At 38.8% G+C, this 18,271-nt stretch overlaps 1 protein-coding gene across 6 annotated transcripts in view; it reads right to left on the bottom strand.

The window, feature by feature from the left end:
* The window catches only part of LOC106665690 (homeotic protein spalt-major), a 114,315-nt gene that overhangs the window by 7,605 nt on the left and 88,439 nt on the right, over positions 1-18,271 (bottom strand). For 2 of the 6 annotated variants that reach the window (XM_014392312.2, XM_014392315.2), the window contains exons 2-4: positions 1,962-4,841; positions 1,455-1,588; positions 432-912 (exon numbers count right to left, since the gene is read on the bottom strand). In XM_014392312.2, coding sequence (XP_014247798.1) covers positions 432-912; positions 1,455-1,588; positions 1,962-4,841 — 3,495 coding nt within the window. The remainder of the gene's footprint in view (positions 1-431; positions 913-1,454; positions 1,589-1,961; positions 4,842-18,271) is intronic. The other 4 variants (XM_014392316.2, XM_014392317.2, XM_014392314.2 and 1 more) reach the window with 4 other exon arrangements.

Genomic DNA, 18,271 nt, shown 5'->3' with positions numbered 1-18,271 from the left:
AAATAAGCTGTTTGAAAATGTTATATAGGTTATACAGAAACCTACATCACACCAGACCGCATCTCACGATTTCTAAATAAATATCGATTAACGGTCACTAATCACCGCACACAGCTTATTTAAAATTGTTCACCGCAACTTTTTTAAATTTTTTTAGTTTAAATCTATTTCATGATGATGAAAGTTTCTAAACAGCAATGAAATTGTCGACATTCTGAAGTTGTAAATAAAAGAAGGGATTTTAACAAAAAAACTTCTAGGTATTCAATGTGCTGGAAGAGAACTTTGAATGAAAAAGTTCTAGTTTCCAGTGTTAGTAATCCAGAATCCAAAAGTTCGCCAGATGATATGATTTATAATTAAAAATAGTCCAAAATAAAAAGTGCAGAGCTGAGCATTCTAAAATTGAAATAAAACATGTCTGCACTTACTTGGCTGTCTCTTCGGTAGTGGCATGGAAGGCGTGTCTCCTTGTGGAGGAGACCTTTTGACACCCAATTCCGGTTTGTGATGATGCGGGATTGGACTGAGTTCCCCGCTCGGCCTTTCGTCGTGGTGGTGAAGATGAGGATTGGCCATTTGGTGTTGCTGTTGCTGAGACTGCTGCGGCTGCTGGTGATTGAGCGGCTGGGGTATAACGGGTGTAGACGGTTGAAGCGGCTGCTGCTGAGGAGGTGTTTGTTGCTGTTGCGGCTGAGCCGATAATTGCTGCTGCTGCGGCGGTTGTGGCGGTTGGGTTTGCTGCGACTGATTCTGAGATTGCTGAGACTGCAGCGGCTCTCTCGGCTGCTGAGACATACCGCTCACGCTGGTAACAGGCCCAGACGAGCCGCTTCCGCCGTTTTTCTGTTCAAACAGGTGCGCTGGCATGTCTCGTATTTTGTGGGTCAGCATGTGCTGTTTCATGTTCCCCTATTTCAAATGACCGTTTTGAATTAGCAATTTGAATATTTATGATAAAAGAATTTAGTTTGAAAAAGTGATCAGAGGTAACGTGCAACTGGATAACCCACAAAATAAAAGCAAACTTACAGGAAATTATACAATTAGCGATTCATGCCTGATTCAGCGCGTTTTAGGCGTATTGGACAAGGCCTTCGATTGAAAAAATTGCTTACTAAAAGTGAAATGCATTTTAAGAACGTTGATAAACTTTCTGCTTACGAAAAATTATCGTTTTCTGACATCGTCCGTTAGAAGGAATTAAAATTTAAAAAATACCCCAAGAAGTGACACATATAATCACGGGTCATTTCCTAGGTTTTTAATCGGAGATGAGAAGACTGACAATTAAGACGAGGAGTAAGACAAAAGGCCCGGATTAAAAATAACACAAGAGACAGCCGTGAAAAATAATTGTAGGCCGTTGTACTGACTCGGTCATAGCTTGGGACACGTCCAAAACGCCACACGGCTAATTCCGGACAAAGCTTATAGAAAAAAAGTTGACTCACCTTTGTTGAAAATCCTCTGTCGCAAATGCTGCACTTGAAAGGTCTTTCCTTTGTATGACTCCTGTAGTGGATCTCGAGGGCGGAATTGCACGCAAACGTCTTGAAGCACAGGTTGCATGTCGTATTGCCCCGACCTAAGAGAAAGAAGAAAAAGGTGAGACGCACCGCGAATTGAATTGAAAAAAATGTGTAAAACATTCTATATTGTTTAATCTGCCGTATTATCGACCAAGTGGAGGAGGAATGCTAGTTAAGAGAAAACCACGTACGTCAAAGAGTGAAAAAGATCGAAAAATTTACTTGAAAAAAATCGGTCAAAGATGAGATCAACGAATACAAGAGAATTTTGCTTTAAATCTTTAATAGTCACGCGTCAAAAATGTAATTTCAAATAAAAACTGGCGCCGATACTCGAATCATACTTATTTGCAGGTTAAACGCGAGCATTCGGCAAAGACTTCTTAGACTGAGAGAATAAGAAGATTGCGGAACAAGGGCGTTTATTACCTGGTAGTTTACCTGGTGGACCAACCGCCAATCCTAGTGGGTTGAACGCCGTCGTCGTCAGCACAGAAGATGTCAGAGAGGACAACGCAGATGTAATTAGTGGCGAGGACGATGCCATCGATCCAGGAGGCATTATACCGAATCCGGTAAATAATCCTGGAGGCGGTCCGCCCGATCTGGGTGTGAGATCCAAGGCTCCCAGAGAAGACGATTCCGACGCCGGTGAAGGGCTTGTCGGATGTCTGTGTAAGTGTAAGGCGGAATTACTGGGATGCAGTGGTGATGGGGTTAGTGGTCCTTCAGATCCACTAGGGCTGTCTAGTCCTCTTGATCCAGGTGACTTTTCTCCGTTCACTGTAATATTGTCTTTGTTACTAGATAAATCTTCAACAGAATCAGTTGCAAATTTGGATGGGGTATAATGGGATGCAATGGTAGTGATAGTTCGAACTTGGTTCTCGAGGGCGGTAATGGAAGTGGAGAAAGCCGCGTCTGAAATAGGACTGACGCTACTCGCACGGCTCTCCTCAAGGTAGTCGGGTTTGTCCTCCTCCTGAGGGTTATACTGTGGTGATGGTGACCTCGGCGGGACATCTAGGCCTGGAAGAGAGGGCGGGTCCCTTGGGATAGTTAGGTGTTGGGGGAATTGAAAAGGTCTGAAATGTTGTTCGGAAGAAGGTATCTGAGGGATGAAATCTCTGATTTCTGCCGCCTGGATTTGCTCGGGTGTCAAATCCGTGGGCTCACCCGTGTGAAGCCTTATGTGTTGTTGAAGTACAAGGCTGTTAGTAAACTTCTTGTGACATACAGGACATTGGTGTAGCATTCTCATCGGAGGTTTAACCCTGTGCACGCCCATGTGGGTCTTCAAGTTACCTTTGGTAGTGAAAGAACGTCCACAGATTCTGCACTTGAAAGGTCTCTCACCCGTGTGAGTCCGATAGTGCATTTGTAGGGCACTCTTACAGGAGAGTACCCTGTGACAGATAACACATTGATTTGGATCAGTCATTTTATTTTCTATATTGTCGACTAGTTGTTGCAACTTGTGGGTTTCGGATGTCTTTGTTATTTCGATGAGGCTTTCCCACGAGTTATCCGTACTACCAGGCCTGGGCAGAAGACTGGAATAAATGGCCGGGTCTTTAATAGGATCGGGTTCTTGGGATAGAAAACCCCTGTGAATGCTACCGGAAGAAGTGCTACTAGTGGGGGAGACTATTTCTGGGAAGTGGACAGGAGGAGGCAATCGAGGATCGGGTGTAAAAGAAAAGTGACCAATGTCAGACGTACTTTTATTAGACAAGTTTTCCGGTTGGTCCTGCTGACTGTCTTCGTTCTTTTCCAATCCGGGACTATCTCTTTCTCCAGGAACGTCTTCTGAGGTATATTTGCTGTCGAGGCTGCAGTCATCGTACGGCGGAGGGGATGGATATCTTTCGCTTTCCGCCGTTTCCTGTTTGGGTTCCTGCTTTGGGCTCAATCTCTCATCTTCCGTCTCATCCGTTCTGGCTTCCTCTTTATAACGATCGGGGGAGGCTTTGCTGAGGTTTTCCGGCATCTCTTGGGGGCCGAAGACCGGAAGAGGGAGGATGGTTTTGTTCAAGGTATCGTGAGGCGGTCTGGGTTGGGGAGGTAAGACGAGATCGTGAGGTGGAGGTGGTCGATAGAGAGGAAGGCCTGCAGGGAATTGAGGTCCTCCGGAGTAGGGGGGATGCGGCCCCGGAGGGAGGCTCTGGTGAGCCCCCATCTGAGCCAGGAGGGGAGGGTGGTATTTGTCTAAATGTTCGGGAACTGGGTTAGGATTCATTTTTATATGAGGAAATTTGGCCGAGTGGCGTTGAAAGTGCACTTTAAGGTTGCCCTTGGTAGTGAATCGGCTGCCACAAACATTGCATTTGAAGGGTCGCTCACCTGTGTGAGACCTGATGTGGATCTGCAAGGCTGAGTCGCTACCAAACACTTTACCGCAATAACGGCATCTATGTTTGAAGAACGGCTCGTTCCTGCCTCCCGTCTTGGAGTCGTACGGTGAAAGGCTTCCTTTCCCACCGTTTTTCCTGAATGCTAGCTCGTCAGCAAGGTTACTGGCCAATAGACCTTGGCTAGCGTTGTCTAATACCTCTTGAGCCCGTTTTTGCAGCATTTCCAGAGTATTCGGCTCACTGGGAGATGGTGGAGGGTCGAGGTTTGTAATTATGGAAGAGGCGAACGAGGACGATATCGAGCAAGGAGGCAAGGAAACTGGAGGCATCGGAGGCGACGATTCCGCCTTGGGAGGAGCCGGCGTCGATTGACTGGGAGGAAGCGATTGGGACGTAGGCGGAGTTGGTGGAACGTCTTGACGCACGGGAGTAGGAGTTCTACTTGGACCACTCTGAGGAGGAGGGGAGGAAGGACTGCCCTCTTTCGGCCGTGTTATCTGCAATTGTTGCTGAAGTTGTTGTATGAGATTTAGTTGCATCATTTGTTGGTGTTGCAACGTATACAGTGTGGACTGCAAGACGGCCAATTCCTGAAGAGCGGCCGGGTTGTCGGCGTTATTCGCCATCGCCGTAGCGGCAAATTGCGCCACGGCCACTTTGGTATTTTGAAGGGCCTCCAGTGTGACATGGCCGAGGGGGAAACCGACTTCACCCTCGTCTTCCTCGACACTGTTATTATTTTCCGCGTCCTGTCGCTGACGTCTCGCTTCTTCTTGTTGTTTTTCCCCGTCGTATTCGTCTTCGGAGGCTATCGAGGTGGGTGTGGGACAAGATTTCCCCGCACATTCTTTACCGTGCTCGGCCAATTCCCCGTAATTTTGAAACTCCGTCTGGCAATGTGGACATACGACTTGTGCACTACCAGCTTCGTCGTCAGACCCCGAGCAGCTCTCTCCTAAAACATACAAAAGAGTCATCATTACTCATACAACGTACTCGTGAACTATGACAGACAAAAACAATTACATTTTAATAATGCCGCTTTATCCGCGCTGTTTTCGTAAAAACAAAAGAGCTTCATTTGAAGCGAGAAATAACAGGCAGATGAGAACAAAGAGTGAATCGTTATATTTAGTCGGATACAATGGCCGTTGAATATCCTTGAAAATGTACTTTTTCCCTGGGTTAAATCGTTTGTCCGTGACCGTTTTGGACAAAGGTCGATTTATCAGGATATCTAACGATCGTAGAAAGCGTTGGTCCGTGGTGCCGCGTTTATTTCTATGCTTGATTTAATCTTAAATCAGTGACAGTCGGGGTGTAAATTTTAAATTACGAAAGGGTGACCAGCGGACAAAGGGTCGCTCGATCGCTTCACAATTTCTCAGGGTTGACTTCTCGTTGAAATTTATAATTAGTTTCTTCATCCTCTGACCCGGTCCCAAAGGAGGCAGAGCATAATCCTGAAATATTGAAACCAACCCTTGTTTTTGTTTACAGTCTATTACATCTGCGGAAACTATTTATAATGCGACGGTAGGAATAGGGATAAAATGGGAGGACCAGGAATAGAATGAAATGTGTCGCATTAGTTAATGGCCGAAGACAGGGGGCCACGACTTCTGGGTTGAACAAGAGGCAAAAACCCCTCACGAGACCTGACATATTTATAAGGGTGAGGTAGACAAATGGGCCTTAATAAAACACCCGGTTTGGTGGAAAATCTTCAACCCTCCTTATTAGTTAGGCTCGGGGGGGGGGGGTGAACGCGTGGCGAACACCCTTTTCACCCATGGAATGAACCACAAAAAAAAATTCATTCATTTTTAAAATGTACGATTTTTTCCCCAAAAACAAAGTTTTAGATTGGGGTGACTAGCTTTTTTGCCCATAAAGGAAGGGAAGTGGTTAAAATAGTTTTTTATTGAAAAAATCTTGGCTTAATTGGTAAAAGATGTGGGTTGCTGTGATACCTTATGTATGTTGTATTTTCCTTGTGCTTATAATGTTTTAAAAGAAACAAACTTAGTAATATGACAAAGTTGGTTCAAACTGACATAAATAATTTTAATTTTTAAAAATTTGTATACCTAATAATAATATATACAGGGTGAGTTAACCAGAACGGCCATTCTCTGCAACTATGAGGAATTTTCAAATTCTGCAAAATATTTTTTAAATTTTTTCCCCGATTTACGATAGTGTGGAGTCAAGGAATAATTCTTTGGTTTGTGTTTGTGCAGATGTAATACACAGTGGAGAGACACAAACACAAACCAAAGAAATACTTTTTTAAATTTTTAATACAATTGGACAGTGCTTTCATCCCCTTTCATCCTCTTTCTAATGGATTATAATTTTCAAAAGCCGGGTTTTAGTTTGGGGTTACCAGCTTTTTTGTCCATAAATATATAATACACAGTGGAAGTGGTTAAAATAGTTTTCATATAAAAATTCAACATGTACCCCTCAAAGTGTTTACATTACCTAAGTTCGTCCAAAAATGGCTGTATCGTTATTAAACTGATTCGAACTTGTAGCCTATTTGATTTGATGTATTTATTGTAATCCCTGTATAATATTGTATAATTGTAATTTTATTGTAATACGATAAGCCATCAACAGATTTGATTAATAATTAAATATATTTTGAACAGATTTGGCCAATTTGCCAAAGTTATTGGTTGAATATGAATGTATGTATGTATTTAAAAAAATAGCATTATTGTTTATCCCAATTGCTAAAGTTTGCAATACAAAAAACAAGAAAATGATAGATGATTAAATTTTTTTTTGTCGAGGTGAAAAACGTGTTATAGCGATGTAAAATCCATATATATTATGCAGGGTGGGCGACCAAGACCCGAGGAGTTAAATGCCTGGGTAGACTCGTACCCCATCCCTAAAAGGTCCGGGACTTGGTCGGCTCCAAGATTTGGGACCATTTAATCTCGTAATTTTCGACCAATTTGATTTGGTGATCATTGATCCTTTCCTTCAAAGATTTCAAATCTAGACCTAGCATACCTATCACACTCTGCGAGGTAGTGCCTTGCCGTTTCCTCCTTTTTTATTTCACCAAAAACGACGAAAAGGATCTGGTAGAATGCCCATTACGGAGAGGTGTCTTCTCAGTGAGCAGCGGCCCGTCAGAATACCTATCAGCCTCCTAATTCCTTTCCTGATGTAAAATCCCTAGGGGTTTACATATAAAATTTGAAGTTGTGTCCTTTGAATTCGAATTTCCTGAAATTCGCCCAATGTTATTCTGTATAGTAACTGCGAAAACAGGGGGCGTCGGTGGCCGCCGGTTTAGGCGTTGACACGGCGCTCATCACTGTAAGGTAAAGGTCCCGGGTTCGAATCCAGCGGCACCCTGAGGGTTTATATGACCTCTGCTGTTGCGAACCCTCGTAAAAAAAACACAACAGCGAAAACAGTCTTTTGGATTGTAAAATTTATTTTAGCTACCGAAAAAAATGGCCACTAATTTTAGTTAATTAGAAAGCCCCTAGGAATCAATTATAACATTTTTCTTTCGTGTAAACATTTTTTTTCCTTTCTCAATGTTAGAAGTATTAAAAGTAGCGATTTGTTTTAATTCCAAGCCGTTGGGAGAAGATAATCTCAAAAGGGAAGAAATATGAATCTGCTAGGAGTCAGCAATAAATCCAGCGTTTCCGACAAGGGCTTGTTTTTATAAGGGAGTCTAATAGAAAAGGGTGGCCGCTCCCCGGGACGGAGGCCGGCGGGGGTGAGGTTTCCCCAAATGCGGAACAAGCTGAGGAAGTACCTTGACGTATTGGGAGCCGGAGAAAAAGGGGGATTTAGTGGAGGCGTGTGCCCCGGGTCTTCAGCTGTTTTTAAAAATTCCTATCGGGGTAAATCAGCCGGATGTGAAAAAGGGCCGTTATTATTTTTCCTTATGTTACCTCGGGAACGTGTCCCCCCCGCACCGACAGAAATAATATCCGGGCCGGTTTGTTTCAATTTGACCCGATTGTTTCAGACGTTTTCGGAAGGAATTGAAGCCTTTCATTGTTTGCCGAATGGAAAAGGGTTGCGGGCTTCCAACCCTGATTGCCTCCGGGGCGAAGCCACAAAACAGAACCAACTACAAATTAAATACATCTACACTACAGACCACCTTTTTTTCTGTCAGTATCTTCCAGGATAAACAGAGGGATCGACTAACGTCCATTTAATTGAAATTAACAACTAACAGCCTAATAATAAGTGAATTGATTAAATCATTAACTAACGGTCACTAAACACCCCTCATTAAAAAATAGTCATTTACATATTATTTAACTGAATCGACGATTTATTTACCAATGAGAAATTACAGTGCACGAAAAAAACCACTGATGCTTTTAGAATTTCAACTATAAAATACACGACTACCTCAAAATCAAAGACCTACCCAACAAGCGTTATATTAATTGGAAGCTTTTTGCCGTATTTGGCAGATTTAAAAAAGGGAAAACACTCTTGAATGATATTTACATTAATTAATTTATAAAACAACAATCATCCTTCTAAAAAATTTTGTCACTGTTTTAACGAATCACATCGCTCATTATTGGCCCGGGCTCCAATTGAAAAGGTGTCATAAAAGACTTGGTAATAGTTATAAAAATACTGGACAAAAATGATGAAGGATAGTAGAAATACACGAAAATTATTTCGGACGATGAAAAATTAATTTTCCACCGTAACAGCAGGTTAAATTAATTTGGTTTTTAACCAACACAACCTCGCCACATCAAACATAAATAAATGGCCAAATAATATAACTAACGAGCTTTGGAAGAAAAACAATTTAGTTAGAGGGCAAATTCTAGACAAAAAATTGCATTTTCTCACTGTCTATTTTTTTTAATACATAAACAAAGGTTCGATAATGAAAATTTTTCGAAACCCACTTTTCATTGTGGCGTTTCGAAAGATGAGAAATTAACTTTCAACCCGTTAATAGCAGCTTTAGGCCATAAAGTGACTTTTCAGTCAATTATAACAGGTTCCAAGACCTTTATAACTTTTATATGTCCTTAAAAACAATCGATTTTTTTATATATCAAAATCGATAATTGATTAATTCCAACATTCATTATTGACCATGATTCCCCACCAAATATATCCTGAAGTTGGAAGTAGTTTGAAAACTGTCAAAAATCCTCAGTCTTTGTAAATAAAGTTCATTAGAATTTCAGTTTCCCCGGCTATTTTTACTTATTCCATTTGTAGATTAGAAAAATACACAAAAGATGATAAAGAATCTCCGAAATCCAATTTCCATTGAGCGTTTTCAAAAGATGTGAAATCAACTTTCGATCGATGATAGTAGATTTAGGTCGTAAAACACATAAAATGATTTGGCAACCAATTATAACAGGATCGAGGGGGGCGTCGGTGGCCGCAAGGTTTAGTCTTTGACACGGCGCTCATCACTGTAAGGTAAAGGTCCCGGGTTCGAATCCTGCGGCCCTGCATTCGAACCCGACATACTTACAAATGGGCTTTTTTCAAAAACACCGGCACCCCGAGGGTTTATATGACCTCTGCTGTTGCGAACCCTCGTAAAAAAAAAAAAAAAATAATAATAATATAACAGGATCGAAGAACTTTATACGCTTTATATATGTTAAAATAGCCCATTAGGTTATATTATATCCAAAATTTTGCTGGTGATAGATAATTAAAGTTCCAAAAGTCAGTATTGATCCTGGTTATGATATCACATCCTAAAATTGGAAGTAGTTTGAACACCAACAAAAATACCCAGCCTTGGCAAATAAGAAGTTGACGAGAAAGTACGTAATCTAAAAATCGCATTCTTTCCACGCTATCTTTTCTACAGCTTATACAAAAAATAAATAAAAAAATTCATGAAATGGGTTCATTGATGAAGAATTTTCTAAATCAACATTCCACGTTACGAAGGATTTCGACAAATAATAGGAGCAGCATAAAATACATAAAGTGACTTTGCAAGTTCATGAGAACGTTCGGCGCAGTTGGGTCATTTCGAAAGATAAGACATTAACTTTCGGCCAATAATAGCAACTTCAGGACATAAAATGACTTTGCACAGTAACAGGATCAAACATCATCAAGAACTTCCTAAGCTTTATGAGCCATTAAAAACAATTTATTTGTTAATATATTCTAAATTAAGCTGGCAATCGATAATTCATAAATTCAATCATTGTTCCTGGTTACGACACCAAATTTACCGTAAAGTTGGAAGTAGCTTGTAAGCCATAAAAAATAACTAGCCTTAGTAAAAGTTCATGAGAAAGTACAATACAAAGACAAATTGCAATTTCTCTCTGCTGTTTTATCTTATCAGCGAAGTTAAAAAAAATACATAAAAAAAGTTTCGATGTTGAAGAATTCTCTAAATTCACTTTCCACGAAGTCGTTTCTATTGATTTCGATCAATAATAAATAGCATCTTTAGATCATAAAATACGTAAAGTCACTTTGCAAGTTCATAAGAAAGGATCGATTAAGAAGAATCCTCGACTTCAAGTTTTCCACGATTTCGTTTCAGACGATGACAACTTTTGACCAATAATAGAAAGTTTAAGTCATAAACTATATAAGTTTTGACTTTGTATCATTATGACTTTTTAACAAACAAGCATAAATAAACTGCATCAACGTTAAAAAGAAGCGAGCCGTTTCCGAAACTAAAATGTAACTGATCATCAGTGTTTGACTAATTCTAATAATATACAAACCCAAGAGTCTAAAACGTTAAAATGATCTGAAGTAACTTTACGTGGTTAACAAACAAATGTACAAGAAAGTAATTGTTCGAAAATTTAAGTTCTAATTTTTTCCGGCATATTTAAACCATATTTTCGATTAAGGAACAATTTCATGACTTTGTTGATCAATACATGACATAATTTGACTTTGTAATCAATTATATGTAACATGATCAGTGTTGTGTCATTATAAACTTTATCACCGAAAAAAAAAACCGAGCGGTTTTATCTGGTTAATCGTTTTCCACCCTCCCGCCGTCATCACAATACACATAAAGCGTTTTCTGTTGGCCGTAGATACCATCTCCGCCATGTTGTGGAAGTGAGGACCGCCGGCCAAATACAATTAACCGAGGCTTAATTATCGGTATATTAATTGTGGCCGTCACTATGGATACGGGCCGTGTACACACAGAGGGAAATGCCAGGTAATCTATCGCGGCGATCTAGGACGGAGAGACTAGAGGGCTATCTAAGTTTTATCAGTTATATGAAGTTAGCGTGTGGCCAACCCGGGAAACAGGTACATCAAACCCACCAACATTAACCAGGGGTTTAATCTAGAATAAAATATTACTCGTCCCTTCACGATAAAGCTTCCAGTCGGATAAATACAGTTGACCTAAATTCAAAATAAGAAATATAGAAGTGAATGACCAAGGAAACCCCGCTTCCTAGTATCATTTTTTACCATACCATAACTTACCATACGAATGACCAAGGAAAAATCATCGATAATATTTATGAGAAAACCTCTGCCTATGTACATAAATAATGACTGTTTTTTCTTAACTTTTCTTTTTATTCAAATAATCTCGGTGAAAACCGCAGTTTTAGTGGCTTACCCTCTGTTTTCTGGGTTGGTATCCAACTCTAATTATACTCGTATTTACATATATTTTTAAATATTATACTATTAATATCTAAAGATTCTAAGCTAGAAAATAAAAAAGGCGTACATGGGTGATGATGACATTCTATTACAATAAAACTGTAAACTATTCTATTTCCATTTTATTTACTCACTAGATCGGGCAGAAATGAAGGGTAAAGAATTAAGTCCATTTATTTTGTATTGTTGGGAGATTTCTTTTTGGGTTCGCGATGTGACGAACCTGTATTCCAGCCGATCCTTGCTGTTTTGTCCGATGCGTAATTAGGTACCTTTCAGTACCTCAGTACTTCTTTTAATTTGGCAAACTAATTCCTCTCCGTTTTCCTCCACCCTAGGTCGGTTAGCATGAAAAGATAAAGAATTGTTCAGTCCATTTATTTTTTTATGAGATTTCCTCTCGGTGGTCTGCGGGGTGATGACCTGTAATGTGGTATGGCCTATCCTCGCTGTTTTGGTCTACAAGGTGTCCTTTTTAGATGAACCGGCTGAATTTTTCTTGACCCAATGACAGTATAAAAAAAGACGTGTTTAATATTTTTTAGTCTAATTTTTGTTGTTGAGAAAAATGGCCCAGTTCAACATCAAAATGTCAAAAGTCACCCTATCCATCCTGACATGTTATTTGAAAGGATTTTTTACGATGAAATAATGATGCAATCATTTAAATTGGTCAAAGAATGACAAAGTTATGGCAAAAAGCTTGAAAAAGAACAAAACAGTCATTTGATTTACCATTTATTAATCACATTTCATGTTCGAACTGCCTGCCTTGCATAGAGATGCAAAGATTTGCTCTTTTTAACCACTCTGATAGAGTCAGGGGAGATGGATTTTCCTTTGTCGCAGTTCTTCAACTGAGGTTGCTGGGTTATGATTTGCGTAGGCACTGTTTTTTTAAATGGCATCACAGAAAAAAGACAAGTGGAATTAAATCGGGCGACCGAGGAGGAAAACAGATCAGGCCAAGAAAACTATCCACCTATCCCGCAAGTCCTACCACCTGCAAAGAATTGTGCGCGGGGTATCCATCAAGCTGGGGAATTATTTTTTGTAGTTGTTCCAGAGGACCATCATCTACTAGTGCAGATAAAACCTCCCTCAAAAAATTAAGGAACTGAGCACCATTTAAATAATTTTCATAGAAATAAGGCCCAATTAATTTAATTCCGTGGTCCACACCAAACGCTGATGCTGTGAACCACCTGATGATGACAAGAGTACGAAATTCTCGAATTTTCCTCTACTCACGTTCGAAAATTTTTAAGTACGAAAAATTTAGTATGCCATTAGTCTCTTTCTTGAACCAATGACACTATAAAAAAAATACGTGTTTAATATTTTTTAGTCTAGTTTTTTTTTTGAGAAAAATGGCCCAGTTCAACTTCAAAATGGCAAAAGTCACCCTATCGATCCTGACATATCATAAAAATCCTGACATAAAAAAAGACAAAGTTATAGCAAAAAGCTTGAAAAAGAACAAACTTGGATGAAGTTGGATTTATCAGCCCATAGGATGCATGGAAGAAGTTTTCTTCAGACTCCCAAATCGGCATTTGTGCCTGTCATAATCAGAGTCCCAAAGTCCCTGGACAAGATGAGAGCGATACGGCTTAAAATTGTATGTCTGGAGGACATCTCAAATTTTATTTTTGAAAAACCTGAAACGCTTTCGACATTTCGGAGAGGAATTCGGATTTTCGCGAACATACAAAAAATATTCATCTCCTCGTCGAAATTACGCTGCCGGTATCTTTTTGGTATAACTTTGTCATTTTTTGACCAATTTAAAATCCAATTGCATCATTGTTTTTCCCATAAAAAATCCTTTAAAATGTTGTGTCAAGATGTATAGGGTCGTATTTGAAATTTTGAATTTGAACTAGAATGAGCTACCTTGTATAACTTTTCTCCAAAAAAAAGGTAAAAGAAAAAATCTAAACTACAAAAATATTAAACACGTTTTTTAATAGCGTCATTGGTTCAAGAGAAATTCAGCCTGGCCAACTAAAATGGACACTGTAAAAGGCGTTCGGATTGTCGCCACCTTGCGCCCTTATTTATTATTATTATTTTTTTTTTTTTGTGAATTGACAATTAAAATAGATCCTAGATGTGTAAATATCTTTCATATCTTTCAGCACTTATTATTTGAACTTGGTAAACTAATTCCGCTCCATTTACCTCCACCCTGGAACGGTTTGAAATGGAGGATAAAGCATTATTAAGGCCATTTATTACTTTTGAAGTGTTGAAAAACCACTTTGTTGAGCGTATTTTCGTTATTTTTAAATTTAGTTTTATTTAGAGTACATTCTTGTCTATCATGCACGATAAACGAAGCTAGCAGTATAATAAATAATTAAAAATTACGGCAAAAAAATCTTGAACATTATTTATTTAATTAATCTTTAAGTAAGGTATTGGTTGAGATAATAAGAATTTATTTGGTCAATCGGACCACGAAACCTAATCAATTATTTATTTATTTGTAAAGCCTGTATGAAATTTTGAAACTTTTGACAGTTTCTTTTTATTCTGGTATGAATGGGATGGTACGTCGGTGAGATTTGAGTTTTTTTGTGATTTATGGATTGTTTCCGAGCTGTATTTTGTCATAGCCTCTGATTATAAGAGTATTTTATACGTTATTATGCCATAAATCTTTACAGTTTCTTTGCTCGAAACTAGAAAAGGTTTGCTTGTGTAAATATGTGATAATGTTGTCTTTTATGATTATTGTATTATTATTAATATTTGTCAGATTTTTAGGCAAGAAAGAAAACTTGTATAAGGGTGGTGATGTTGCCTAATATTAAAAATCTCAGTGTAATTATAAAAGTATGTATTTACTAATATTATTAATTACAGGTTTTTTGACTAGAAAGTAAAGAAATATTCGGTACATAGTAAAATACATTGTTTCTTGGTCAACTACTTCCGCTCCATTTGCGTCTACCCTGAAACGGTTTGTAAATGAAGAATAAAGAATTATTAAGACCATTTATTTTTTTACGAGTTGAAAAACCACTTTTGTCGAGATTAACGTCCCAATAAAAATGGTTTTTAAATTCCTCTTCGGATCTACAAGTCGTCAACAGTCAATAAAATTTAATTGATCTCAGACGAAAAAGAAGGAATACATCTGGCTGCTTTTTCAATCCATCGGGGCCTCTTTTTATTTTCTATATATATTTTTTTTCTTTCCACGCTCTCTGTCTCTTTTATTTTATTTGATTCTTTTTTTTTTGTCTCCGTAAGATTTGAATACTTCGCCCAAACCGGTCCAATATACATCATTAGGGGATGTCCCACCCTCGATTTATGTACATCTCCGTTTAAGACTATAAATATCGTCCAATTAGCGTTTTGTTCCAAATCCTTTTGTCATTTCAGGGGAAGACACGTTTTGATCTGGAAAAGATAAAGGATAGATATATATTTCCTGTTCAAATTCGATCCATTAAGGAGAGGTTAACTCCCTGGGTAATTCAGTAGAAAGACCGGTTGACGGTATTGAACTATACTGTTTTCATCGTGTTTTACTGAAGGGACATTTTCATCACAACACTGCGCGTACGTACAACGCATACTGTTTTATATTCAGCAACTCATTTAAATATACATTAAATACAGATAGAGACACTTTCTAACATACAATTCATCCATGGAATTAAAAAAAATCAAAGAATGGGAAGATAAAGGAGTAGCCTCGAGTATATCTTTTTGTCAGTGCATTGGTGGATCTAAAGGGTGAAAATTGTACTAGGCTTAACAACGGTTGGCAATTGTGTACATCCATTGTGTCGTCCTGGTGTACATGGCACTGGTTTGGGGGGTGCATGTGTACCTTACGCTCCATCGGACATGAGCTGGCAGATGGGACGGGGTCCCCCTCGACAAATAGCTTCTACCTTTTTCTGTCACATCTGGGAACACGGCTTTTTTCCCTGTCCCCGCTTCCGAATGCGCTTTTACTTAGAACTTTTTTTTCCGTATTCAAGGAAATAAGCTGACTACCGATCAGAATTATAGATATTGGGCGTGTGCTTGTAATAAAGTCTCGCGTGTTCAATTCCATCCGGTATTGCTATTGGTATCGATTCATAATGTATCATCCGACCTCACTAAAAGGTTTTGTCAATTTCACTCACCGGTCACCGAAGCCGATAAACAGAGGGGAAAATAGATGAAAACTCAAGAAAACTCCTTTAAAATTGACAGACGAAAATTGTTAATCCAGATGTGCTTATCTGAAGCGTTGAGTTAGTTAATGTACGTCTAAACTCTAGTCAGCATAGCGTGCTATCATATCACATGATCCGTTCCCACCTAATTAATCCACGATCTTCTCTGAGAAGTCTGTCGTGATTCCTTCTATCTTTTTATTTTGATACCCTTCATGTATCATGCCCGGATTGACTGTCGGTGATTAATTCGATGCGAAAGTTCGAAAAGAGACAAAGACGAACGCTAAAAGAAAAATTATACGCCTACTCTAAGAAGTGAATGTAAATAACTTTTGAATTAGTGACCGTTTGGAATTTTATTCATTATTTTTTTTAAACACGTAGAGGGAGCGCAGGGTGAATATTGAACAGCTACTTCTACAACCGACAGGATCTGTGATCACCAGCAGATATTATATTGTGAGAATTATCCTTGAGGTCTTCGAGGTTATGGACCTGTAATTTTGCTATTTTCGATCACACTGGTCCGCCTATCCTCGCTGTTTTGTCTTAACGTTTCTCATTCTCGCCATACAGGTTGCAGGCTCTATTTATGAAATATTACAAATGTCTTAACAAACATACAAAAAGGAAAACACAGAGATAGAAAAATAGAGTAAGATAGAAGAACAAATGACTCATCATCTTGCAAACTTCCAATTATTATTATCCGTCTGACCTCAGGGTAATAATTTTTTTACTGTTCTTAAATATGTACTTAAATAATAAATGATCGCACAACTCTGACTGACATTGATTTGATCGACCTATATGATGTTTAGTGGTTGGTCTGTTTTATTTTGTCAATCCTATCTTTGTACCTAAAACATTGACCCAATTAAAAAAAAAGAGATCATTGAAAACATAAAAACCATTAAATGGGTATTCTAAAGTGTCAAAATGCGTCATAGAATCCCCTCACTGAAGTTGGCGAGAAGCAATGTAGCAATAGAAATGGTGAATGATGGAGTGAGTGCGGTGTTCAATCCTTAAAAAAAAAAAAAGTCCTACTCACAGTAAGAGTGTAGTACTTACTGTGAGTAGGAACTATCTTTTTTTAAAAAAGGATTGCAATGCAGCAACGATCAGAATGTACGGAAACTAACAAACTAAAAAAAAACCTAAACAGTCCAAAATAGTTTTTTGAGATTGATAACACCATGGTAGTCTGATATCAGTTAACATGTCTCAATGATTCGAACACTAGCTACTTGGGGTTCAACATTGGACTAGTCACACCTTATAAGAATAAGCCAAACTTAATAAAACTAATTATTGTGAAATAATAAGATTACTTTTTAAATTGTTATTATTTGAACTACTTAATACTGGGAGTAATTAATTATAAAGATTTTTGGATCGTACATGGCTGTAGTCGTAGGTATTACAGGTTGAAATTGTTGGTTCAACCAACTAAACTACGTGTTTGAATTTGTGGAGAACAAGAGTTTGAAATTCGATCGGAATTTAGGCTGAATTTGTGTACAGTTTCTGCTCATATGTAGGGTGGTTGGTTTTCTCCTTCACAAAGTTTTTGCATAAATGACCTCCGGAAAATTGACCCCAGGGAGTCGTCTATTATTTTGGCTTTTTATTTTTATTTTGAGTTATTGAATGCAATGGCAAAACCAGATGCGGCCTGTCGCCGCATAAAATATCGCCTGGAAACTGAGAGTATTTGTTCAAATAGCACAAATAGCTTTTCCCTCGAAGCAGATTTCAAGTTAGGAATTCAAGATTACTTTGTGCACGGCTGGTATATTTCGTGTTCCCACAACCGGAGCTGGAATCCTCCGGGTCGGTGTGAGGAGTAAATACTAATTATATGTGAAGGTGGATGCAGTAAATCGGGCAACGACGTGGTTTGGCCGGAATGGAGAATGCAAATAAAAGTATGCTCCTGCCCCACCGGGCAAGTCCGCAATTAATAGACCCCGCTTTATCCGGGGACGGTAGTCTTTTTTTTCAAATTCGATTTATCCCCGAGCCAGGCGATTAAACTAATTATTATCGATTTAACGAGTATTGTGTCGGGTGTGGAAGTGCACAAAAGACCCTTGAGCTGTTTATGCGACGAGGACGCCGGATTGTCTCCGGACAAAGAAGTCAACGTAAATTAATGTCAAGTCGTCATGACAGTTCCGTCCATTCTTTTATAATTTTTCTTGGGCCGGGATTTATAAAAATCAGTTTTAAACAATATAAACATAACACACTTAAATGCTACTCTTAAATTGAAATAATGTTGTGAGTACCATCTAAACTGATCGATGTAAAACGAGAATGGACTGTACAATAACAGGAGGCCTACAGGTCAATGGTTGGTCAAGGATGAAGCGCCGCACTTCTCGAAACCAAATCTGCACCCAAAAAAGGTTATGGTGACTGGTGGTGTACTGCTCGGGTTGTTCACTATCATTTCCTGAATTACGGTGGTATCACAGCAGAGAAATATCGTCAAGAAAATGACTGCATTACTACCGAAAGG

Source organism: Cimex lectularius, unplaced genomic scaffold (assembly GCF_000648675.2).
Source record: "Cimex lectularius strain Harlan isolate CLEC.00 unplaced genomic scaffold, Clec_2.1 scaffold83, whole genome shotgun sequence".
Taxonomy (NCBI): Eukaryota; Metazoa; Arthropoda; class Insecta; order Hemiptera; family Cimicidae; genus Cimex; species Cimex lectularius.
This window is presented reverse-complemented; position numbering and strand designations above follow the sequence as displayed.